Consider the following 26,864-nt stretch of genomic DNA (forward strand, 5'->3'; position numbering starts at 1 on the left):
GTTCAGGATTTTCTTTTTTTTAGTTCAGCTATGACCTTACTGATTTTCTCCCGGCTGGATCTATTTCTGAGAGAAGGCAGTTGAAGTCACCAACTATGGTAACAAAATCATCTATTTCTCCTTGTATGTAGTTTGTGCCTCTAGTAGTTTGATGCTCTGTTGTTAGGTACCTACACATTAAGAACTGTTATGTTTTCTTGGAGAACTGGCCCCTCTGTCATTATGTATTGCCTTTCTTTATCCCTGATAACTTTCCTTACTTTGAAGTCTGCTCTGTCCAAAATTAGTATAGCTACTCCTGCTTTCTTCTGATTAGTGTTAGCATGGTATATTTTTCTCCGTCCATTTACTTTTACTCTATATGTGTCTTTTATTTAAAGTGGGTTTCTTGTAGACAACATATAGTTGGACCATGTTTTTTGATCTACTCTGACAATGTCTTTTAATTGGTAAATTTACACCACTGACATTCAAAGTGATTATAGATATAGTTGGATTAATATCTACCATATTCATTACTGTTTTTTATTTGTTGCCCTTGTTCTTTGTTCCTATTCTTGTCTTCTACTCTTTTTCCGGCTTATATTGTTTTAATTGAGCATTTTATATGCTCCATTTTCTCTCCTTTCTTAGCACATCAGCTTTACTTCTTTTTTTTACTTTTTTTTGGTGCTTGCCCTAGAGTTTGCAGTACACATTTACAACTAATCCAAGTCTACATTAAAGTACACTATACCATTTCACAAGTAGTGTGAGTACCTTATAATAACAAAATAATCCTAATTCCTCCCTCCCATCCCTGTATCATTGTTGTCATTCATCTCACTTATATGTAAGCATACATAAGCATGTATATATACATAAGACATAAACATAAGCATATATAACCAAATACACTGCTGATATCATTTTCAACAAACTGTTATCTGTTAGATCAATTAAGAATATGAAAAAATGTTTTATTTTACTTTGACTTATTCCTTCTTTGATGTTCTTCTTTTCTTTAAGTAGATCTCAGGTTCTGACCCATATGTATTTTTCCTCTCTCTATAGAATTTCTTTTAATATTTCTTACAAGGCAGATCTATGGGCAACAAATTGCTTCAATTTTCGTTCACCTGAGAAAGTCTTTATTTCTCCTTTACTTTTGAAGATAATTTCAGAGAGTACAGAATTCTAAGTTGATGGTTTTATTCTCTCAATACAAACATTTCACTCTACTTTCTTCTGCTTGCCTGGTTTCTGAGGAGAAGCTGGATGTAATACTTATCTTTGCTCCTCTATAGGTAAGGTGTATTTTTTCTTTCAAGATTTTTTCTTTATCTTTGATTCTCTGTAGTTTACAAATAATGTACCTAGAGGTCATTTTTTGACAGTCATCCTATTTGGTGTTCTCTGAGCTTCCTGGATCTGTGGTTCGGTGTCTAACATTAATTGTGGAAATTCTCAGACATTATTGTTTCAAATATTTCTTCTGTTCTTTTCTTTCTTCTCCTTCTGATGTTCCGATTATGCATATGCTACACCTGCTGTAGTTGCCCCACAGTCCTTGGATATTCTGTTCTGTTTTATTCACTCTTTGTTCTCTTTGCTTTTCAATTTTTGAGGATTCTATTCCATTCTATTCAGGATTCCATTTCTACAGCCTCTAGCTCAGAGAGCCTTTCCTCAGCCATGTCCAGTCTAATAAGTCCATCAAAGGCATTTTTCATTTCTGTTAGAGTGTTCTGATCTCTAGCATTTCTTTTTGGTTCTTTCTTATGGTTTCCATCTTTCTGCTTACATTACCCATCTATTCCTATAGTCTCTCTACTTCTTCCATAGATCCCATTGCATATTAACCATAGTTGTTTTAAATTCCCACATCCCTGCCACGTCTGGTTCTGATGCTTACTCTGTCTCTTCAAACTGTGTTTTTGGCCTACGGGTCTGCCTTGTAATCTTTCTTGATAGTTAAACATGATGTACATGATAAAAGGAACTGTTATAAATAGGCCTGTGGTCATGTGGTGGTGAGGGGTGGAGGAGGGGAAGCATTCTATGGTCCTGTGATGAGGTCTCAGTCTTTTAGGGAGCCTGTGCCTCTGGACTGGGAACTTCTCAAGTGTTTCTCAGTTTTTCTTCTCTCTTAGATGGGACAGGATGGCCAGAGTGGGCTGGAGCTCCCCAGGTCAGTTAGGTTCTGGTTAACTACTCTCCCCCGAGGGCAGGCCTTGTTAAGAACAGTAAACTCTGATGTATTTCAGAATGGTTCTTTTTCTTCTCACCCTGCTGGAATCCCAAAGGGATTTTTCTCCTCTATTTACTGTATAAGTCTGGTACAGCTTCTGGAGGCAAATTTCACATTGGGGGTGGAGGGGGCTCCATATGAGTGTGTCTCCCTATGGTTCTTAACTCCCAGAGTTATTCACACTGAGTCCCCAGCAATTCATCGATCACAGGTGACGTTTTCCCACCCCTGACCTGGCCGGGATGTACACCATGACTCTGTACACCATGACTCCCTGTATTTGCCTTTCTGTCCCTCCAGGCTTGGGGGCAGTGTATCCTCTCCTTTCTTATGGATGCAAAATGAGTTGTAGAATTTTCAAGTCTGTTTAGCTCTTTACTTGTTGTTAGGAAAAACTGGCAACTTCAAGCTCCTTACTTGGAAAACCAGAAACCGCAAGTCAAGTTCAGAAGGTTTTTGTTTCCCTATAATTTGATTTTTTTTTTTAAACTAATAGGTGCCGATTGGGATTGACATATATACACTAATATGTATAAAATAGAAAACTAATAAGAACCTGCTGTATAAAAAATAAATAAATAAAATAAAAACTAATAGGTGTTAAAAATTGCTGACAACGCCTTTCAGACCCAAAGGTAAAGCCATTGCCAGTCTAATGCAGCCAGTGAAAGCTCAAAGAAACACAAGTTTTAATGTGTGCCACCCATCGGTCATGTCAATTACATCAGTCTGACCTGTTTTCATCTCCAAGACCTGAACCCCTCTCTGGTGTGTGTCAAGTGTTCTAGCTTCTCATTGGGAACAGCAGCACTTCCACTGGTGAATTCCAGTCACCCGCCCCACAGTCAGATCCTTTTCTACCTCCTAGACTTCAGTCTACCAGGCCACCCAAGCTCAATTCCTGCCAACGCTCAGAGCGGAGAAGCCACAGCAGAGCTGAGTAAGATTTCTGGATGGCAAATAATGCACTCACCTTAAAAGTCATTTTTTAAATTACACAAGTAAATTACCTTTCAAAGAGTACAGTATGAAAAGGGAAGGGGGGAAAAAGAGTAAAACTTCACAGTGGCAAGATCTGACAAACACTATCTCAAGCCAAGTGATAAAGTTTAGCATCAACAGGAGTAAACCAGGTTGATAACATGTATCTTTGATATAATGTGATGAGAATGATACTTTAGGTCTGTGATCTTCCTCCCAAAAACACATGACCTCAGTCTAATCATGAGGAAAAAAAACCAGACAAATCCCAGCTGAGGGATATTCCACAAAACAAATGACCAGTACTCAAAACCAAGGAAACTCTGAGAAACTGCCACAATCAAGCATAGCCTACGGAGATAGGACGAATGATTGTAATGTGGTGTCCTGAATGGGATCCTGGGACAGAAAAAGGATACTCCATAAAAACTAAAGAAATCTGAATCAAGTATGGACTTTAGTTATAACAATGTATCTGTATTAGATTATTAATTGTGACAAATGTACCATTCTAATGTAAGAAATTAATCATAGGGAAAACAAGTGTGGGATATACAAGACTCTCCATACTATCCTCATAATAATTCTGTAAATCTGAAACTATTGCACAGTAGAAAGGTTATTTTTTAAAATCCTAATCACAGTTAAGTTTTTTATTCACATACACATTCAATGACATAAACACTAAAACTTTTGGACAATATAAAAATTTGCAACTCTAACATAAAAATAGCAATTAAGGGAAAGTATCTGTAGCAAATAGGACAAAACATGAAGGTGTATATATATTTTAAAGTTCATAAGTATGTAAAAGAAACATTGAGAAAAATGTTAAATAGGCAAAAGAAGACTAGAATTCATACAAAAGGAAATGCAATGGACTAAACAATGATTATGAGAAAAAAAATTTAAGGGGTGGTGTGCACCACATGGCTTGTAGGATATCTCAGTTCCCTGACCAGGGACTGAACCCAGGCCATGGCAATGAAAGCCTAGAATTCTAACCACTAGGCCATTAGGGAACTCACAGAAAAAAATTTTCAAACAAAACAATTAGGTATCATTTAAGCAGCAAAATGGTTTCAAATAATACCTAGGGATGAAAATGCTACATTTTAAACCACTTCACTTATACACAGTTCACAGCCGTGCAAACTGGTGAAACTCTTTTGAAAGTGCTGTGGACTGAATAGCATTCCCCCAAATTTCACATGTTGAAGCCCTGATCCCCAGTGTGATGGTATTTGGAGATGAGGACTTCGGGAGATAATCAGGTTTAGATCAGGTCCTGAGAGGGGGGCCCTCATGACTAATGCCCGTATAGGAGGAGACCCCAGAAAGCTTGCTCTCTCGCTCTCTCTCCCTCTGCCATGTGAAGACACAACGAGAAGGTGACCATCTGTAAATCAGGAAGAGAGCTCTCACCAGAACCTGACCACACTGGCACCCTGATCTCCGACTTCCGGGCTCCAGAACTGTGAGAAAATAAATCTCTATTGTTTAAGCCACCCAGTCTATGGTATTTTATTATGGCAGCCTGAGCTAACTAACACAGAAAGGCAACTTGAGAAATATCACATTAAGAATAAAAATATTCATCCCTTTTAATCCAATAATTCTACATGGGTGAAGTTAACCTTTTGGAGATATTCAAAAATATGATACAGCTATACACATTGAAATGTTCACTACTTAGTTTTAAGTTTTTAAACCAGTGAAAAACTAAATGTCTAACAAAGGAGAAATGAATAAGTAAATTGTGATGTTCCATTTGATCTAATATGATGTCATTTAAAATCATTACAAAAATTATGTAGGCTTATAGGAAATGCTTATAATACAACTAAGCGCAAACCAAAAGCAAAAATCTACAATATGAGGCTAACCATGTAAATAAATATGGGCAAGATGTAAAAGGGTTAGCTATAAACAAATAAAATTTAATTTGTTGGAAAACATTTTTTCTTTCATTTTAGTTTAAGGTTATAAGAAATAAGACTCAAAAATATATTTGAAAAAAAAAATATATATATATATTTGATAGTAACTTTAGACAGATCCTTTCTTAAGCTTAATCACATTCTAACTGTTAAATTATGGAGAAGTGAATTTTTCCAACAATAGCCACTACACTCAAAAAAATGAGAATGAAATATTTACATTTCTTATAAGAAAACCATCAATTTTTCTCTACTACATACTTTTTTTATTATGTTACTACTTACACAGAGAGGGTTTCCAAGGCATCTTCAAAGATGTCCTGGGGGGGAACAAAAAACACAATGAGTTTCTCAAGAATCAAGAAATTTAAATATAAAAGAGAGAGAGAGTGTGTGTGTGTGTACTCCCCATTTGTGTACTCCCTGTGTGTGTGTGTGTACTCCCCGCGTGTGTGTGTGTGTGTGTGCAGGTGCGCGCACCTCTCAGGGCAGAGTGGGGACAGTTTGGGTGGGCTGCAGTAGAACCATTCCACTTAACTCTTACTAATGGAATTCCTTTCAGAGAAACCAACACATGAATTTAAGTGAGGTTTAATTTAGGGTTGGTTTTGTCACTAATAAGACGAGTAAGCTACTCAGCCAGCAATCAGACTGGGCTCATCTGAAGAGAATGTGACTCCTTCAGTGGGGTCTTCAGTCCTCAGTCTCATCCAACCCAGAAGCAGAATAAAACAAAGAACAGGACCTGCCCGATTCAGTTGTCTCTTTCTCCATGGCTGGCCACGTTAGCACGTCTGGGCCTTTGGGTCACGTCTAACTCCACTACCCGCCCAGCAAGTCTCCCTGTCACCAGCCTTTATCTGTAGCATACAGGGCAGCCCTTTCCTTCATGCCACTGGCCTGTTCAAAATCTGCAACAGGAGAAAAACCCAAACACACACACATAGACACATAATACACACACTCACTCACATCTGCTCACAAATCCACACATGCGCCCCACGCTCATACACACTGGCTCATACACTCACAATCTCACCCCTAAACTCACAGTCATACACACACACAAACACACATACACTCACTCACTCACAAACTCACACTCACACACGAAGCTCCCTCACAGCTGCAAAAATCAAATCCAAGCTCCTCATCCAGGTATTTGGGACCCACCATAACCTAGTCAAACCTTCAAGGCCTCCTTCTCTCACATCCCTACCACCTTCTCCACAGCCAAGCACAAGGACCTCACTGGTCTCCCTACTCCCAAGCTTGACATCTGCCATTCAGTTCTTCACGCAACAGCCGCAGTTATTCTTTCCTTTCCCTTCTTTTAATAAGCTCATACCGTTCCACTGCTTTAGACCTCTTTAAAAGCTTTCCATTGCACTTAGAATAAACCCAAATTCCTTCCCGTGATCTACAAAGCCCTAAGTGACCCTGCCAGCCTCTGTCCACTCTCCACCCACCAGACTCACTCCATTTCAGCCAAAGGTCTGTCTTTCTGGTCCGTGCACAAGCCAAATTCATCCCACACCTCTCTGCATTGTCTCTCTTTCCTAGAATGTTCTTCACTCAACTCTTCCTATGACTGACTCATTCTTACCCTTCCGTTTGCAGTTCAGAAAGCCACCTCCTCAAAGAGACCACCTCTGATAACCCTAATTAGAATTACTAAGAATAGCAGCTTACTTAGTTTCCCATCATCTGATTTCTTTCATTCATAATACTTAATCTCTAATCATCTTATTTGTTTCCTTGGTTACAATCTATCTCCATTAGGGCAGGTTCTCATTTATCATGTTTACAGAGGAACCGCCAGGGCTTGGCACAGAGCTGTTGCTCAACAGCTACATGTTGCCTAATGAATGAATGAACTGAGCTTGGGCCATCAAGGCGCAGATCACATCACGTCATTTACAGATAGGACACAGAAATGAGGAAAGAGGCTTGCAGAGCTTTTCCCTCGTATGACCATTAATATTGAACAATGTATACAACATACTGATTCTGCATTTAGGCAGGAAAGGAAAAAAAAAATGTGTAAATACGAAAAAGAAGAAACAACATTATAAGTAGTGGCAGAAGTGAGTTTAGAATTTGGGATCCCTGACCTATTGATCTATATTAATACCACACTCTGTAAGGGAGGCACAGTCAAGGGCAATTCTTTCTTACTCCTCACTCTCCAGAAATTAGTGATTGGAACAATATCAGAAGACTTTGTCATTTTGCATCACAGCTCAGTGTCCCACATGCCAGCACACAGGTTTATCATGTGAGGGGTTGTGGAGAAGGGGAGAGACGAATACTCTCCAGGAATACAGATCTGGTAGTGATGACCAGTTACCTGTGCCAGACACCAGCTCATGGTCCCTCTGCCATCCATTAACCCCACCTGGGCCGACCTGTACCAGGAAGGGGGAATGCAGACAGCATGCTCCTGGGAGCTTCTGTGCATCCAACCCCTTCCTCACAAACCTCAACCCAGAGCAGGGCTCACAGCAGACACTGAGATACTGAGTGGGCTTCAGAAAGGATAACTCGGAAAGCCAGTTCTCCTTTTAAAAGGAGACAAGGATAATATTTACACTTAAACAAGTAATACCCCCATCCCCACCTCAAAACAAGAAACACTAAGTTATATCCAGTAAGAAATCATCTTCACTTGAGGAACATCTCTCCACTTTGTCATATGCAGAGGGTTCTCTAAATAAAGCATTCTGTACAACGTGGTAACCAGAGTTAACAATACTACATTACATATTTGAAAGCTGTTAAGAGAGTAGATCTTCAAAGTTCTCATCACACACACAAAAAATTATAACTACGTGAGGTGATGGATGTGTTAACGAACCTTAGTATGGTAATCATTTCACAATATATGCATGTATCAAATCGTGAAGTTGTACACCTGAAACTCACACAATGTTATAGGTTAACTACATCTCAATAAAGCTGGTGGAAATTTTTAATTAAAAAAGAATGTTAAAATATATATTTTTCCATTTAGATGAATAATAAAAATTTAAGAAAATGCCTCTATTAGTAATGGAAAAAATCCACCAGAGTTCTAGGATATTATTCTAATAAACTAGAGATGAGAAAGAGAGAAAGTGAGAGAGAAAGAGTGAGAGAGAGAGGAAGGAAGGAAGGAAGGAAGGGAGGAAGGGAGGAAGGGTGTTAACTTAAAAAAATGCACAACGTAAGAGTGGCGAGTTAAGTTTGATTTGGGGCAAAATGAGGACTGCAGCCCAGGAGACAGCATTTCAGATAACTGAGAAACTGCTCCAAGGAGGCGAGGGGAGCAGCCATGATATATAGGAGCTTTGCAACAAAGGGCAGGTAGTCTGGAATGGCAAAAGATTACCAGATACTCAAGTTAAGGAATTTAGTGCTTTTGTATGTATGGGAAGATGCAAGAGTCTGGGCTCGCTGAAATCATTCCTTTGATATGCACCTCAGATATCTGGGGCCAGTATCCTGTATTTTCACATCCGGAGTTTCCTCAGGGCTCACCGCAGGGAGTGGCTTCAGTCTGTTGGCTGCTAGATGGCAGGTATTCTTTTCAGCCCTGAGTTTCCTCAGGGCTCACCGGCTCACGTTGGAGGGCTGCAATCTTTGATGACTGTGACATCCTTTGTTTACTGATAAGGCAGGAAATACTCCATTTATAAATATTCCACTTATCAAGGGGAAGAAAACTTTGTCTCTGAAGGCCAGACAAAGGGTGAATTTTTTTCACTTAAAAAAAAGGAAAGGTAAAGAGAAGAACTAAGATTTTACGAGTGCCTATCATGTGCCAGGCACTTTACAAAAGCTCCTCCCGATTTGCAGCAAGTAAATCCAGTCGCAGGTAACTACCTGCCCAATAGTACACAGCTGGCAAGTGAAGGAATTGAGATTCACCCTCAGATTTCTTTAACTCCAAAGTATTTTTTTCAATGTTAATAAAAAATATCCAAAACTTGGAGCTAAGGCAGTTGGGCAGGAGTTGAGAGTGGGTGGGTGAGGAGGGGGCGGCACATCTCTGCAGGTCATACTGCATGTTGTTGCAGAAATCCTGCCAAGGATTCCTGAATTCTCTAGGAGAACTTCCTTGTGTTTGAGACTTTGCTATTTACTATAAGATAAGAACCCAGATACTGTGAGATGACATGTTAGCTTGCAGATTTCAGAATGGTGAGAAAACCTCAATGATTAGTTTTACAGCCCTGTAGGACACTATCCAGTTTTACCTGTAGCCTAGCAATCTTAATCTAACGTTGTTTTTGTCTTAAGCCTATAAATACCCAGTTCCACAAATACCCGGAGAATCAGTTTACCACTTCACTGTTTTCCTCGTTGATAGGTTAAATAAAATTTCTACACGTTCACTTTATATCTTTATGAAAGTCATATTTCTAATTTTTGGAAATTATACTTTTTAAAACATCTTTATTGGAGTATAATTGCTTTACAATGTTGTGTTGGTTTCTTCTGTATAACAAAGTGAATCAGCTATACATATACATACATCCCGATATCCCCTCCCTCTTGTGTCTCCCTCCCACCCTCCCTATCCCACCCCTCTAGGTGGTCACAAAGCACCAGGCTGATCTCCCTGTGCTATGCGGCTGCTTCCCACTAGCTATCTATTTTACATTTGGTAGTGTATAAATGTCCATGCCACTCTCTCACTTTATCCAGCTTACCCTTCCCCTCCTCGTGTCCTCAACTCCATTCTCTACGTCTGAGTCTTTATTTCTGTCCTGCCCTAGGTTCATCATAACCATTTTTTTTTTAGATTCCACATATATGTGTTAGCATACAGTATTTGTTTTTCTCCTTCTTACTTACTTAACTCGGTATGACAGATTCTAGGTCCATCCACCTCACTACAAATAACTCAGTTTCGTTTCTTTTTTATGGCTGAATAATATTCCATTGTATATATGTGCCACATCTTCTTTATCCATTCATCTGTCGATGGACACTTAGGTTGCTTCCATCTCCTGGCTATTGTAAATAGTGCTGCAGTGAACATTGTGGTACATAACTCTTTTTGAATTATGGTTTTCTCAGGGCACATGCCCAGTAGTGGGATTGCTGGGTCATATGGTACTTCTAGTTTTAGTTTTTTAAAGAACCTCCATACTGTTCTCCATAGTGGCCGTATCAATTTACATTCCCACCAACAGTGCAAGAGGGTTCCCTTTTCTCCACACCCTCTCCAGCATTTATTGTGTGTAGAGTTTTTGATGATGGCCATTCTGACCGATGTGAGGTGATACCTCATTGCAGTTTTGATTTGCATTTCTCTAATGATTAGTGATTTTGAGCATCCTTTCATGTGTTTGTTGTCAATCTGTATATCTTCTTTGGAGAAATGTCTATCTAGGTCTTCTGCCCATTTTTGAATTGGATTATTTGTTTTTTTGATATTAAGCTGCATGAGCTGCTTGTATATTTCAGGGATTAATCCTTTGTCAGTTGCATCATTTGCAAATATTTTCTCCCATTCTGAGGGTTGTCTTTTTCTCTTCTTTACGGTTTCCTTTGCTGTGCAAAAGCTTTTAAGTTTCATTAAGTCCCATTTGTTTATTTTTGGTTTTATTTCCATTTCTCTAGGAGGTGGGTCAAAAAAGATCTTGCTGTGATTTATAACAAAGAGTGTTCTTCCTATGCTTTCCTGTAAGAGTTTTTATACTGTCTGGCTTTACATTTAGGCTTTAATCCATTTTGAGTTTATTTTTGTGTATGGTGTTAGGAAGTGTTCTAATTTCACTCTTTTACATGTAGCTGTTCAGTTTTCCCAGCACCACTTATTGAAGAGGCTATCTCTTCTCCATTGTATATCTTTGCCTCCTTTATCAAAGATAAGGTGACCATATGTGCGTGGGTTTATCTCTGGGCTTTCTATCCTGTTCCATTGATCTATATTTCTGTTTTTGTGCCAGCACCATATTGTCTTGATTACTGTAGCTTTGTAATATAGTCTGAAGTCAGGGAGCCTGATTCCTCCAGCTCCGTTTTTCGTTCTCAAGATTGCTTTGGCTATTCGGGGTCTTTTGTGTTTTCATACAAATTGTGAAATTTTTTGTTCCAGTTCTGTGAAAAATGCCATTGGTAGTTTGATAGGGATTGCATTGAATCTGTACATTGCTTTGGGTAGTATAGTCTATTCACAATGTTGATTCTTCCAATCCAAGAAAATGGTATATCTCTCCATCTGTTTGTATCACCTTTAATTTCTTTCATCAGTGTCTTATAGTTTTCTGCATACAGGTCTTTTGTCTCCCTAGGTAGGTTTATTCCTAGGTATTTTATTCTTTTGTTGCAATGGTAAATGGGAGTGTTTCCTCAATTTGTCTTTCAGATTTTTCATCATTATTGTATAGGAATGCAAGAGATTCCTGTGCATTAATTTTGTATCCTGCTACTTTACCAGATTCATTGATTAGCTCTAGCAGTTTTCTGGTAGCATCTTTAGGATTCTCTATGTATAGTATCATGTCATCTACAAACAGTGACAGTTTTACTGCTTCTTTTCCGATTTGTATTCCTTTTACTTCTTTTTCTTCTCTGATTGCTATGGCTAAAACTTCCAAAACTATGTTGAATAATAGTGGTGAAGAGTGGGCAACCTTGTCTTCTTCCTGATCTTAGAGGAAACGGTTTCAGTTTTTCACCATTGAGAATGATGTTGGCTGTGGGTTTGTTGTATATGGCCTTTATTATGTTGAGGTAAGTTCCCTCTATGCCTACTTTCTGGAGGGTTTTTATCATAAATGGGTGTTGAATCTTATCGAAAGCTTTTTCTGCATCTATTGAGATTATCATATGGTTTTTCTCCTTCAATTTGTTAATATGGTTTATCACATTGATGGATTTGCATATATTGAAGAATCCTTGCATTCCTGGGATAAACCCCACTTGATCATGGTGTATGATCCTTTTAATGTGCTGTTGGATCCTGTTTGCTAGTATTTTGTTGAGGATTTTTGCATCCACGTTCATCAGTGATACTGGCCTGTAGTTTTCTTTTTTTGTAACATCTTTGTCTGGTTTTGGTATCAGGGTGATGGTAGCCTCGTAGAATGAGTTTGGGACTGTTCCTCTGCTATATTTCGGAAGAGTTTGAGAAGGATGGGTGTTAGCTCTTCTCTAAATGTTTGATAGAATTCACCTGTGAAGCCATCTGGTCCTGGGTTTTTGTTTCTTGGAAGATTTTTAATCACAGTTTCAATTTCAGCGCCTGTGATTGGTCTGTTTATATTTTCTATTTCTTCCTGGTTCAGTCTCAGAAGGTTGTGCATTTCTAAGAATTTTTCCATATCTTCCAGGTTGTCCATTTTATTGGCATAGAGTTGCTTGTAGTAATCTCTCATGATCCTTTGTATTTCTACAGTGTCCGTTGTTACTTCTCCTTTTGTCATTTATAATTTTATTGATTTGAGTCTTCTCCCTTTTTTTCTTGATGAGTCTGGCTAATGGTTTATCAATTTTGTTTATCTTCTCAAAGAACCAGCTTTTAGTTTTATTTGCTATTGTTTCCTTCATTTCTTTTTCATTTATTTCTGATCTGGTCTTTATGATTTCTTTCCTTCTGCTAACTTTGGGGTTGTTTTGTTCTTCTTTCTCTAATTGCTTTAGATGTAAGGTTAGGTTGTTTATTTGAGATTTTTCTTGTTTCTTGAGGTAGGATTGTATTGCTATAAACTTCCCTCTTAGAACTGCTTTTGCTGCATCCCATAGGTTTTGGGTCATTGTGTTTTCATCGTCATTTGTTTCTAGGTATTTTTTGATTTCCTCTTTGATTTCTTCAGTGATCTCTTGGTTATTTAGTAGCGTATTGTTTAGCCTCCATGTGTTTGTATTTTTTACAGTTTGTTTCCTGAGATTGATATCTAGTCTCATAGTGTTGTGGTCAAAAAAGATACTTGATACGATTTCAATTTTCTTAAATTTACCAAGGCTTCATTTGTGACCCAAGATATGATCTACCCTGGAGAATGTTCCAAGAGCACTTGAGAAGAAAGTGTATTCTGTTGTTTTTGGATGGAATGTCCTATAAATATCAATTAAGTCCATCTTGTGTAATGTGTCATTTAAAGCTTGTGTTTCCTTATTGATTTTCATTTTGGATGATCTGTCCACTGCTGAAAGTGGGGTGTTAAAGTTCCCTACTATTATTGTGTTACTGCCAATTTCCCCTTTTATGGCTGTTAGCATTTGCCTTATGTACTGAGGTGCTCCTATGTTGGGTGCATAAATATTTACAATTGTGGGCTTCCCTGGTGGCGCAGTGGTTGAGGGTCTGCCTGCCAATGCAGGGGATACGGGTTCGAGGCCTGGTCTGGGAAGATCCCACATGCCGCGGAGCGGCTGGGCCCGTGAGCCACAGCTACTGAGCCTGCGCGTCTGGAGCCTGTGCTCCGCAACAAGAGAGGCCGCGATAGTGAGAGGCCCGCGCACTGTGATGAAGAGTGGCCCCCGCTTGCCACAACTAGAGAAGGCCCTCACACATAAACGAAGACCCAACACAGCCATAAAAAATAAATAAATAAAATAAAATTAAAAAATTAAAAAAAAAATATTTACAATTGTTATATCTTCTTTTTGGATTGATTCCTTGATCATTATGTAGTGTCCTTCTTTGTCTCTTGTAATAGTCTTTATTTTAAACTCTATTTTGTCTGACATAAGAATTGCTACTCCAGCTTTCTTTTGATTTCCATTTGCATAGAATATCTTTTTCCATCCCCTCACTTTCAGTCTGTATGTGTCCCTAGGTCTGAGGTGGGTCTCTTGTAGACAGCATATGTACGGGTCTTGTTTTTGTATCCATTCAGCCAGTCTATGTCTTTTGGTTGGAGCATTTAATCCCTTTACATTTAAGGGAATTATCGATATGTATGTTCCTATTACTATTTTCTTAATTGTTTTCGGTTTGTTATTGTAGGTCTTTTCCTTCTCTTGTGTTTCCTGCCTAGAGAAGTCCCTTCAGCATTTGTTGTAAAGCTGGTTTGGTGGCGCTGAATTCTCTTAACTTTTGCTTGTCTGTAAAGGTTTTAATTTCTCCATCGAATCTGAATGAGATCCTTGCTGGGTAGAGTAATCTTGGTTGTAGGTTCTTCCCTTTCATCACTTTAAGTATGTCCTGCCACTCCCTTCTGGCTTGCAGAGTTTCTGCTGGAAGATCAGCTGTTAACCATATGGGGATTCCCTTGTATGTTGTTAGTTGCTTTTCCCTTGCTGCTTTTAACGTTTTTTCTTTGTATTTAATTTTTGATAGTTTGATTAATATGTGTCTCGGAGTGTTTCTCCTCGGATTTATCCTGCATGGGACTCTCCACGCTTCCTGGAGTTGACTGAGTATTTCCTTTCCCATGTTAGGGAAGTTTTCAATTATAATCTCTTCAAATATTTTCTCAGACCCTTTCTTTTTCTCTTCTTCTTCTGGGACCCCTATAATTCGAATGTTGGTGCATTTAATGTTGTCCCAGAGGTCTCTGAGACTGTCCTCAATTCTTTGCATTCTTTTTTCTTTATTCTGCTCTGCCGTAGTTATTTCCACTATTTTATCTTCCAGGTCACTTATCCATTCTTCTGCCTCAGTTATTCTGCTACTGAGTCCTTCTAGAGCATTTTTAATTTCATATATTGTGTTGTTCATCATTGTTTGTTTGCTCTTTAATTCTTCTAATTCCTTGTTAAACGTTTCTTGTATTTTCTCCATTCTATTTCCAAGATTTTGGATCATCTTTACTATCATTACTCTGAATTCTTTTTCGGGTAGACTGCCTATTTCCTCTTCATTTGTTTGGTCTGGTGGCTTTTTACCTTGCTACTTCATCTGCTGCATATTTCTCTGTCTTCTCATTTTGCTTACCTTACTGTGTTTGGGGTCTCCTTTTTGCAGGCTGCAGGTTCGTAGTTCCCATTGTTTTGGTGTCTGCCCCCAGTGGGTAAGGTTTGTTCAGTGGCTTCTGTAGGCTTCCTGATGGAGGGGACTGGTGCCTGTGTTCTGGTTGGTAGGGCTGGATCTTGTCTTTCTGGTGGTCAGGGCGACATCCAGTGGTGTGTTTTGGGGTGTCTGTGAACTTAGTATGATTTTAGGCAGCCTCTCTGCTTATGGGTGGGGTTGTGTTTCTGTCTTGCTAGTTGTTTGCCATGGAGCATCCAGCACTGGAGCTTGCTGGCCACTGAGTGGACCTGGGTCTTAGCGTTGAGACGGAGATCTCTGAGAGAGCTCTTGCCGATTGATATTACATGAGGTTGGGAGGTCTCTGGTGGTCCAATGTCCCGAACTCGGCTCTCCCACCTCAGAGGCTCAGGCCTGACACCTGGCCGGAGCACCAAGACCCTGTCAGCCACACAGCTTTAGGCCGGAGGGCTCTGAGGTCAAGACTGCCTAGATTCAAAACTCCATTTGGCCTTCTCTGGCTATGTGGTATCAGGTGAATTTCATCATCTGCAGTGAGAATCCGTGGCTCGACCTCTTCCCACCTTTCAGGTGCATTTTGATCCCAGAGGAGCTATGCATGGCATTTAAATGCTGTAGTAGTGAGAGCTTAACCTAGTCCCCAAATCTCCACGAGGCACAGAAAACAAAACAAAATAAAACAAAAACTCTTTAAAAATTCATAGCCAATGAAGTCAATCCTCCTCGCATAGGTTTTCTTAAAATTAGGTCACCTTTTTCTTTCTCCTTTTTGCTTTGTCTCGTGTCACTTGCTCAGAGGGTGCCGTGTGCAGAGGCCTCACAGCAGCCCTTCAGACCAGAGTTTGGAAATTATACTTTGACATTAATAGAGTGTGACAACACACTCTCTCCCTGGGTAACTGCAAATACAGTTTCCCAGCTCCTTGGGAAAACTGCTATGGGTTCCACCCGAGGGATGAATTGCCAGAAGTCAAAGGGACTGTTCATACCTCCCACACCATATACCTGTCTAAGTCCCAACACCCAGCTCAAATTCTATCCCTTTCCTGCTGCTGCTTTGGGGAGAACATTTCTTCTGTGGATTCCTATCAGGACCACTAGGTTTGGTACCTGATCTACAGGGGACTGCTAGTCAACAGTCTCCCACCCAGCATTAAATATCCCCACATACATTCCTCACAGAGCATAACAAGATTTTTCTACCTCTGGTCTCTTTGCTTCTCCAAACTCACCATCAACTTCCCAAAGCTTCACCACTGCTGGTTTTCACTTCCCCAGTGATTACCACAGCTGGTTTCCCTTAAACCTCCTGGTACTGGGTAGGCATACCACATGGACTCCAGTTGAAACACATATAGTCAGAGAAGCATCCAGAGTCCTTTCGGTTTAAGGAAAGTAACACAGGAAAGCTCATGCTGCTGACAAAGAAGATGTGTTCATAGGAAAGCCTCAGTGTTTAGTTCTGTCCTTGAAGGCTGCTGCATTGGCCTCCCCAACTCCCATGCCGAGGCCAACCTTGACGAGCCACCACCCTTGGGCATAAGTGTAATAAATATTTACTTGCGCCACACCTGGCTCCTAAGCATACATTGCCTCAAATGGTACCTGACTTTCTCAAGAGCCTATCTTGACTCCCGGCTGCAGTCAAGGGCCATCTGACTCCTTCTGAATCCACTTTATAACCTAACACAGTACTCTGCACTTCAGAGACTCTTAGCAGATGATTGTTGGCTGACTGGCTGACTGAGAACCCTTGTCTTGAGATGGGAGGTCCTTACCTTGACAGTTTCATTTTGCAATTCAGCAAATGGGCTAACCCTGTTAGGTGAGAGATTCCTGGTGGGGGGTGGGGGGGAACCTTCCAGATGCCAGCTAGCACTCCAGGGCTTGCTCCCTGCTGGGTGGGGAGCCTGAAACCTACCCCCTGCCCCCAGAGGGATGGAGGATCCTGGACACACAGCAACAGACACAGAAGTGAGGAAAGGGAATAGGGGTGCTGCATCAACTGCTAAGGCTTTTCTAAACAATTTTCATCTTAATTTGTTAACTTTGTAACATTCTGAGCAGCAAAAATGCATGCAAGTGCCTTTAAGTGACAGCAGGTTCTTAATAAATGTTTATTTCTTTAAGAATCTTAAATAATGGAGATACTAACGATGAAGATGTTTACATTATTTTTATCCCTATGGGGGAGAGGCAAAGGATAAAGACAACAAATATGCTATTAACAGCAATAATTTAAATACTCTGTATTAATTTCCAAAGAGACCAAATAGATTTACAAACTTTTCAGGCCTCCCCATCTGAATTTTAATTCACTTTGTGGTGTGAAAAGAAATATTTATGTGGCAAATATTACTCCAAGAAGGAAGGGGGAGTAGGAAGGAACGTGATAAAAATTAAAACGAGATACTGCAAATCCAAAAAGTCGAATCATTTCTCTACGGTCTCTTCCTTTCTCCCCTTACCTCCTTATTCTCCTCCTCCTCATCTTCCTCCTCTGCCTCTTCCTCCATTTTTCCCTCTCTCATATGGATGACTTCAATGGGTCTGAGAGCTGAAGCCACCATGTTCTCATTTAACTGTTGTTCTTTAGGGAGGGATGACAAGGTCTGATGGGGCTCTGTCGACACCTTCCTCCTCAATGAGTACCACTCCCCGCCCCATAGCATCAGACCCTCCCCGCTGGAGCTTTTACCCAACATTCCATTCTATGACTAAGGAAGCTGTGTGTTTGGTACCATGGACTCAAAGAACCCCAGAGCTGCTGAGAACTCTGACAAGTCACAGATTCCACGCCTGGCTCTGGGGCACATTTGGACTATTCCCAGGGAGATGAGACATGAAGAGGGTGCCCCAGCCTCCTGCAGGACTAGGGCAGGGATTAAGAGCCATGGGTATTGTGGCCCTAAGAACTGCAAACACTTCTCTGCATGGTATTCTCCCCTGGTCAATCAAGATGTCCAAAATGGAAAACAAGACTGACACCAGTTGTTACACTTTACCATTATCTTAGTGACACGCCAGGAGTATTCCTCAAATATTGGATGTAAATCTTTTCACACGTAAAAGGAAAAAGCACATTGCTAGTTAAAGGAATCATGTGGGAAATGCATAAACTTAAGTGACATTATTCCCTACTATAACTTCAATAAAGTGCTGATTTTTCTAAATCAGGATTAATTAATTTAAAATACACCTTTATTATATATCCATGAAGTGACCCTTAGAACAAAATTGGGGCAAAGAACTTTTTAATGTATGCACCCTGAGCTCATGTGCCAGGGAGAATTCTTCATCTGCTCACATCTGCCATCCATGGCCTTTAAACTCCCTAGTTGCATTTTACAGGCTGCATTTTTTTCAAGTTCATATTGTAGGAGGGAACAGCAGTGCCCTGAGGCTCTCTGGAGCCAAATGTAAACCTCGGCTTCAGTATCCCCATTACTGCGTCTAAAGGGTGCAGACACCACTTATACCATCCCTTGAAGGATTCACATCAAAACTTAACTGACCCACAGAGCTCTTAATCGAAGAGAAGGAAAGCGACGAGGGCCCATACACTAGAGACCACTGACACCCCTCGTCCCCACCTGGTCCTTGCAGTGAACAAAATGTGACCTTTCCAAAGTTATGAACAGAATTCTCAAAAGTAGCAGACAAAAAAAAAAAAGCACATGACACAGAGTTCATCTTCCAAATCTGCCCGGAAGGCAGAATCTAATCAAAGGCAAAATCTAATTTTGCCTTTAGAAGGCAAAATCTAATTTTTTGGATACGCTTACAAAAAAACTGGAAGTTCTCCAACATTATTCAAAAATAGTTTTTAAATTTCAGATAATACAAATAGTAAAAATCAGCTGCCAGAAGAAAAAAATGTGTGCCTGAGAAATTTTTATTTTAAACATTCATCACTTGAGATTGAAAATGATTTCACACATTCTCCAAGTATGGTACTAACATAGTTCTCTAGTTTCTCTCATGCCAGGGAAGTACTCCAATATTACCCCATAAGTCCTGTCTTTTTTTTCAAAGCTTCATATTTACCAAAAATCGCAGGCCTTATAGTGAAAATAGGAGATATACAGTAGTAGTAGTCACTTCATTAGGAAGGATTACATTGAACACAGAAGTAAACTGAGCATATTTTTACTAAGCCACTATTATGTGTTGGTGAGTTAGGTTTTACTCAAAAATTCACTTAAGTGCATTTCCAACATAGGACAGTGGAAAACATAAATTTAGGCCAGGAAGTTAAACCTGTCTGGGTCTGAATCTCAGCTCTACCCCAACCCTGGGAAGGTCTAGCCTTCTGAATCCTCCTCCACTGACTTTCAAGAGCCTATCTTAACGCCCTGGCTGAAATCAAGGGCCATGACACTCCTTTTGAATCCACTTTGTAACCCAACTCAGTACTTTTGCACTTTGCAGACTCTTAACAATGGGGATTCCAACCGCCTCCCCAAATTGTTGGAAGGATGCTAGTGAGTTAATGGCATATAAAGATCCAACTCAAAACAGGCTCAATAAATACAAAATACAATTCCTGAGGATACTAACTTCTCAGATACGGGATGAATCAGTAGACTCACAGAGGCAGAGCTGGGATCCCTCACTGTACTTCCTCAATAACTCCTTCCCACTAAAGATTCTGCACCCTCTTTTGGAAGAGAGAAAAAAGGCTGAATGTGGGAATATTTATTGTAAACAAGTACTCAAAAATGTTAACTGCCTTTACTTCTCCCATCTTAAAATGCCTTTGTCTCCTATCCTTTAATGCCCGGACTCTTCCAACTCAGTGGGTTACTCAGCACAATAAACATAACTTATGGGCACAGAGCCCAGGACCTCAGCTCACTGGGGAACAGTGACCTTGGCCAACACAGTGTGACCTTGGTTAATATATTCAACCTCTTGGGGCTCTAGCCGCCTCATGAGTAAAGCAAAGAGGTTGGTATAGATGCCATCCCTTACTCAAAACCCTAAATTCTCTGAATTAAACACAAATCCTCCCCAATAAGGTGGCTGTTTGTCCATCACACATGCTAAAATAAAGTCCCTCAGGGAAGGCTGACATCCAGAGGGACTGCATCTAAATGGAGTGCTGGGCTTTCAAAGCCCTATCAGTTGTACTAACTCAATCCTCAATAGCCAGCTAGTATGTTAAGTACCAGGCAAAGCAGTTCACACAATGATTCTTTGGAATTTCTAACAACTTCTAGCCAAGCACAGAGAAAACGTGAGAATTAAAAAGAACCACCAGATGTCACCCTCACAAATAACAGATGAACTGGACAGCAAGACTTTAGTTTCTGCTAACATATAGAGAAGCATGTTTTTAAAAAATGAAACAGTTAACTTTATGAAGGAGGAAATATTTTCCTTTCTGCACCTCATTATAAATATGGAGTTGAGTTGCAGCTTAAAGTAGGGGTTAAGTTCTAAGGCCAGTACTTAAAAGGAAATCACGTATAGTCAAAACTGACATTGAACAAATACTTTCAATTGCCGTTATTATAGAGATCACATGGTTTTGTGTATAACCTCAGAGAGGAATGGGCATGTACAAACACAAAATGTGTACAGCAACGTATGGTGTGTAATAAAGAGTATATATGCAAAAAATAAGCCTTTTTACAACGGTGTATTGTTGAATTTGTTTAACATAAATGAGCAAATTATTTTACTCCCCTGTACATAGTCCTCAGTTACTATTTTTATGATTGTAAAATGAACCTTGGCAATCACTTAATATGTCATGCACTCCTGTCCTCTAGTACCAGCCCCACCTAATCTATAGTAAACAGAGGAATATCTAGGGCATACTATTTTTGCAGGAGAATAATTTTACACAAAACCAACAGCAACAAACAGAACCAAGAGACTGAGTTTTAACATTTTAAACTGCTTAATTTTGAAACCATCATGAGTAGAGGTATTTTTAAATTAAAATGAACAGAGCTTATGCTTCTTCCTATGAATAAATAACCATAAATTCCATTTATTAACACCCAGGCACTATGTTAGACACTTAGATGCTTATTTCCAATTCACAAAAATCATTAAAAAAAAAAAAATTTCACCTCTACTATTACTACTACTACTACTGTATTCTGATAATAATAATAAAAACAATAATAAAAGGTAATACCATTCAGTGCCAAACACTGCTCTAAATTCTTAAAGTACCTTAACTCATTTAATCTTCATAATGACCCTATGAGATAGGGCTATTATTATAGCCAAATAAGGAAACTAAGACTCATGGAGATTTAATTAAACTATCCAACATCTCATAGATGAGCCTCAGTTTTTTCATCTGTGAAATGGGAATAATGCCACTTAATTTACAGCACTGTTTTGAGGTTTAACTGAGATAACGTATTTAATGCACCCGGCTCCGTGTTGACACAACACTAACAAATAATTTCTCTTGTTATCATTAAAGTGGTTCTACAGCTGGTAGTCTTCAGTGCAGCCTAAGGACAAGCAAAAAGAAACCTCTTGCATCATCTTATTTGACCCTCAAACTTTCCAACTATAACAGAAAAATGGCAGAGTTAGCACTCCCTTACTTGTAGCTCGGTTCCAAAGTAAATGTCTTAAAAAGAGAATCTTATCTCTTAATATGAGTGCTGGGAAGAGGCAGTTCCTGAAGAATAAGGTTTCAAAGGCAACCTCAAACTGAGAAAGCCCATAATGTGGGAGAGGGTAAGACTTGAGCTCACATGCTCAGAATCAACCTCCCTGGGTTCAAATCCATTTCACCATCTACTAGCTCTATGACCTTAGGCAAGCCTTCTCCTTTCTTGTACCTCAGTTTCCCATCTCACTGGGTTATTCACTGATTAAATGACACATGTGAAAAGCACACAGTACAAAGCACCCAGGACAAAACACTCACTATCACTATTATTGTTGGGACTTGACTCTCCTAAAGGCACTAGTGAGTGGTACTAAGTGATGCAGCCTGGAGAAGGTTGGGGAGTGGGCAGGGCACAACACTTCACACTAGGAATTCTGATTCTGCCCCACTCCCGGCTGACATGTCCAGGTGTCCCCAAAGAGATCCGATCAGTCCACCACCACAGAGATCAGCCAACTACAACTCATGAGCCAAATCCAAGCTGCTGACTGTTTTTGTAAATAAAGTTTTATTGGAACATTGCCACTCTCAATCATTTACATATTGTCTATTTATATATTTCCTGTTACACCCGCAGAGCTGAGTAGCTGCAAGTGAGACGATATGGTCTACAAAGCTCAAAATATTTACTATCTGGTCTTTTACAGAAAAAGTTTGCCCACCTTTGCATAAATGGATAAACCATCGAATTTCCTTCCCTACCCCATTAGATATTTTGAGGATAGAGTAAGAAACAGATGTGAAAAATCTAGAAAATAATAGGAATTATTTACCCAAAAAACTCACTGCCTTCAAGCTTCAAATTCAAGGTGGAAATAAATAATGCTAGTAACATGGGTTTAGAGTCCCACCAACAGCTCCATCACTTTTTAACTATGTGTGGCTTTGGGCAAGTTACTTGGCTTCTCTAAGATTCATATTCAACACTGTAAAATGGGAATAACAATAATACCAAACTTGTGGGATTGAAAGAATTAAGTGAGCTGTATGTAGGTGTCTGGTCCATAGTAAGTATCTGATAATGTCAGCTCTCATTAAGTGATTACTTTAATTGTTATTACTGCAGGAGAAAGTTTTATGTCCAAATACTGGACCACTCAGACAGTACTTTCCCTCCCAGGGTACATACTCTCATGAGAACTATAGGTGCTAGCAAAGCAGAGATGCTGAGAATGCTAATCTGTTCTTTTGGGGGAATCTAAGAGAGAAAAGGCTAAAACTTCAATATATTCATTTCTGTCAAGACTAAATTCTCCTCCTCTCCCACCAGCACTCCCCCCTCAACATCAAGAAAATTTCAGCAAGAAGCTAAATGCACACCTACACATTTGTATTATGTAGAGAAATAAACTTTATACTATAAGACAAATTGACTAAATCAATCCCATCATATGTGAAATGCTGACAGTCTGCTTCTAACAAGAAGCAATTAAATATAGAAACTTATTCCAAAATAGCAGAAGGGGGCTTCCCTGGCGGCGCAGTGGTTAAGAATCCGCCTGCCAATGCAGGGGACATGGATTCAATGCCTGGTCCGGGAAGATCCCACATGCCACAGAGCAACTAAGCCCGTGCACCACAACTACTGAGCCTGCGCTCTAGAGCCTGCAAGCCACAACTACTGAAGCCCATGCGTCCTAGAGCCCACACGCTGCAACTACTGAGCCCACCTGCCACAACTACTGAAGCCCGTGTGCTCTAAGGCCCACATGCCACAACTACTGAGCCCACGTGCTGCAACTACTGAAGCCCGCGCTCCATAACAAGAGAAGCCTCCACAATGAGAAGCCCACGCACCGCAATGAAGAGTAGCCCCTGCTCACTACAACAAGAGAAATCCCACAGGCAGCAATGAAGACCCAGTGCAGCCAAATAAATAAATAAATAAAATTAAAAAAAAAAAAAAAGAATGCAGACATGGACTCCTGTACACGTAGGAGTTTATTTTATGATTCCATTAAAATTTAAATTGGAGAAAGAATATGAAGTATTTAATAAATGATGCTGAAGAAACTGGTTATCTATTGGGACCAAAGTGAAATTAAACCCATATGCAAATTTCTAGGTGCATTAAAGAGATAAATACAAAAACAAAAGATGAATGTACGCAGAACATTTTTCAAAATCTTGAAAACAGGGACAATCTTTCTAAATAAGACACAAAACCAAGAAGCCATAAAGAAAAGAGTAAAAGGTTTGGCTACATAAAAATTTTAAATTTCCAAGACAAGCAAATGGCTAGGAGAAAATATTTAAGGCACCATAAACAAGCAAAAAAATTATTATCCATAATATATAAAGAACTCTTACAGATCAATAAGAAAGAGACAAACAACCAAAAGAATCATAGATAAAGGGTATGAAGAAACTGTGCACTGGAAAAGAAAACCAATAGCCAATAAACTTGGAAATGTGCACCTAAAAAGTAGTATTATTTTGTCCATAAGATTGGCAAACATTTTTTAAATTGATAATATCCACAGTTGGCAGAGATGTTGGAAAATAGAACGTATACTGTTGCTACGGTCTATTTAGAAGTCAGTCTAGCTGCATTTATTTAAAAATTTTAATGCATACATTATAAAAAATTTTAATGCATGCACAGCAATATTACTTCTAGGATTCTATACTATTAAAATATACACTTGCACAAGGGTCCATCTATTATGGTACACACTGTATTGAAACAACCTAAATGCTCTTCAACAGGGAAGTAGTTAAATAAATTATGGTACAATTATATTATCTAACTCTCTTCCGTCATTAGATAAAAAGTAAAGCAAACAGTAGAAATACCTCACAGATATATTAAATGGAAAGCCTGTTCCTGGGAAAGGTGTATGGTATAAGATCCCATTTACATTAGTCAAAACTCAATGCTGATTTCTGCTAAGCATGGACAGGGAAGGAATGGTAAAGTGAAAGATCATGTTGTGGCTTCTGAATGACTTAAATCTTTTAAAACAGGAATGCTTTGATGTATTGCTTGAGTAATGTAAAAAAGAATGGACAATTTGAACAATATAAAAAAAGTTAAAGTATTTAGTTTGCAATAAGTAGATCCAACATACCTAGAGAAAAATTCAAGCACAGCAAGGTAAGATGACATTTCAACTAAACTGCTTCATAACCCAGATCCTTTTGTGCCCAGTATAAGTGAAAAGCACTTTCTGTTTCTAGAAAACCGTTTTTTTGTTTTTTGGTTTTGGTCACACCATGTGGCTTGCAGGATCTCAGTTCCCCGACCAGGGATTGAACTTGGGCCATGGGTGTCAAATCCTAACCACTAAACCACCAAGGAACTCCCCTAGAAAAAAAAAATTTTTTTTTTTTAAATATTTATTTATTTGGCTGCACCACGTCTTAGTTGCGGTACGCAGGACCTTCGTTGCAGCGTGCAGGATCTTTAGTTGTGGCATGTGGGATCTAGGTCCCTGACCAGGGATCGAACCTGGGCCCCCTGCATTGGGAGCACAGAGTCTTAACCGCTGGACCACCAGGGAAGTCCCTAAAACTTTTTATTTAGAAATAACTTCAAATTTACAGAATGGTACAAAGAAAGCTTCTATGCCATTTATTCAGATTCATCTAGTGTTAACATTTTGCCCCATTTGCCTTATAATCTGCTCTTCCCTCTCCCTCTTCAACTCCATTTCCCTTCTTCTCTATCTAGATACAAATTTTTTTCTAAACCATTTGAGAGTAAATTACATATATTGTGGCCCTGTACCTCTAAATACTCCAGTTTGTATTTTTTAAAAATACAGATACTCTCTTACATAACCACAGTACAGTTACCCACATCAGTAAATTTAACTACTTTAAACTCCTGTCCATTTTCCAATTTTGTCAATTGACCCAACAATGTTCCTTTGTAGCATTTTTCCCTGCAATACAGGAGCTAGTCTCAGGTGAACTATTGCATTTAGCTGTTCCATCTCCTTTGCCTCCTTTAATCTGGGACATTTTCACAGCCTTTGTCTTTTATGACATTGACATTTTTGGAGAGTACAGCGCTCTTCTTCTTTTTTTTTTTAATAGAACCTTCCTTATTTAAAGTTTCTCTGATGTTTCCCTGTGATCAGATTCAGGTTAGACTAGTACAGAAGGGACCCTGTGTCCTTGTCAGGTCACTGCTATCTGGAGGCACAGATGCTGTCTGCCCCCACTGGTGATATTAATTTTGGTCACCTGGTCAAAGTAGTGTCTGACTTCTCCACTGCATAGTTACCATTTTTGTCTTGCAAGTCATAAGGAATCTGTGGTGAGATAGGGTAAGAGCAGATCAATATCACGCTCCTCCCCCAAACTTGTCTATATCACCTGTGATAATGGCTACCTGACTCCATCTTTACTAGGAGAGCTGAACACTGCTTTCCCACCTCTAGCACTCCCTCCACTTCTACCAGTTGGTCTTTGGCATTCTGCTGAAAGTAAATCCCTCCCGTCTCCTCCATGTGTCTATCTAGTTGGTCATCATCCATATGGACTCAAGGAGACCTATTTTCAGTGGTCTATAATACATTTCTGTCTTTACTTATTTTGGTGCTCAGATTATCCCAAATTTGGTCTAGGAAACTTTTACATTTCTCACTCTTTACCCCCTCGGAGCAAATTCTAATACCTAGAACTTGCTTATTAGGAGAATTCTGTTTTGCCAAGGAATCTTATAAGGTTAGGCACATCTAAACTTTTGCAATAAGACTCAATTATTTTTCCGAGTCCCCTAATGAAAACTGAGGTATGTAGCCACTGACCTACCCACTTGACACGCCGATATACATTACAAAATGGACTTTGTTAAAAAAGAGAACATTAAGGGTCTGCTTGATTTGCTGCCATCTGAAGCTGAGTTTCCTTACCAATTCTTAGCTGATCGAAATACTGGGAGAACCTAAAGGATCGTTGGCGTTTGTATCAGAATAATGGTGCAGACCTCTAAAACTCAGTCTCTTTCATTGTTCCTTTTTAATTAAGAGAAAGAGCTATCTATAGTGAGAACTGGCAAGAATGTGCAGCCAACCTGAAAATAAAGAACTGCCAAAATTAAGAAGCTGAGAAACATCTGGAGACAACAGAACAAGTCAGAACAATCAATGGAGTTTTGATCAATCACAAGAGAAATTTGAGGAACTGCAG

General features: G+C 39.4%; 1 protein-coding gene across 3 annotated transcripts in view; it reads right to left on the reverse strand.

Moving 5' to 3' along the window:
- TTC39B (tetratricopeptide repeat domain 39B) overlaps positions 1-26,864 on the reverse strand; it is a 139,480-nt gene that overhangs the window by 97,720 nt on the left and 14,896 nt on the right. The window contains exons 2-3 of one of the 3 annotated variants that reach the window (XM_068552867.1): positions 8,612-8,798; positions 5,437-5,471 (exon numbers count right to left, since the gene is read on the reverse strand). The exons of 1 other annotated variant lie outside the window; for it this stretch is intronic. Coding sequence is in view for 1 of the 2 variants with exons in the window: in XM_068552866.1 (XP_068408967.1) it covers positions 5,437-5,471 (35 nt within the window). In the remaining variant the exon portion in view is untranslated. The remainder of the gene's footprint in view (positions 1-5,436; positions 5,472-8,611; positions 8,799-26,864) is intronic. One more of the 3 variants, XM_068552866.1, reaches the window with a different exon arrangement.

Source organism: Eschrichtius robustus, chromosome 10 (assembly GCF_028021215.1).
Source record: "Eschrichtius robustus isolate mEscRob2 chromosome 10, mEscRob2.pri, whole genome shotgun sequence".
In the NCBI taxonomy this organism is placed as follows: Eukaryota; Metazoa; Chordata; class Mammalia; order Artiodactyla; family Eschrichtiidae; genus Eschrichtius; species Eschrichtius robustus.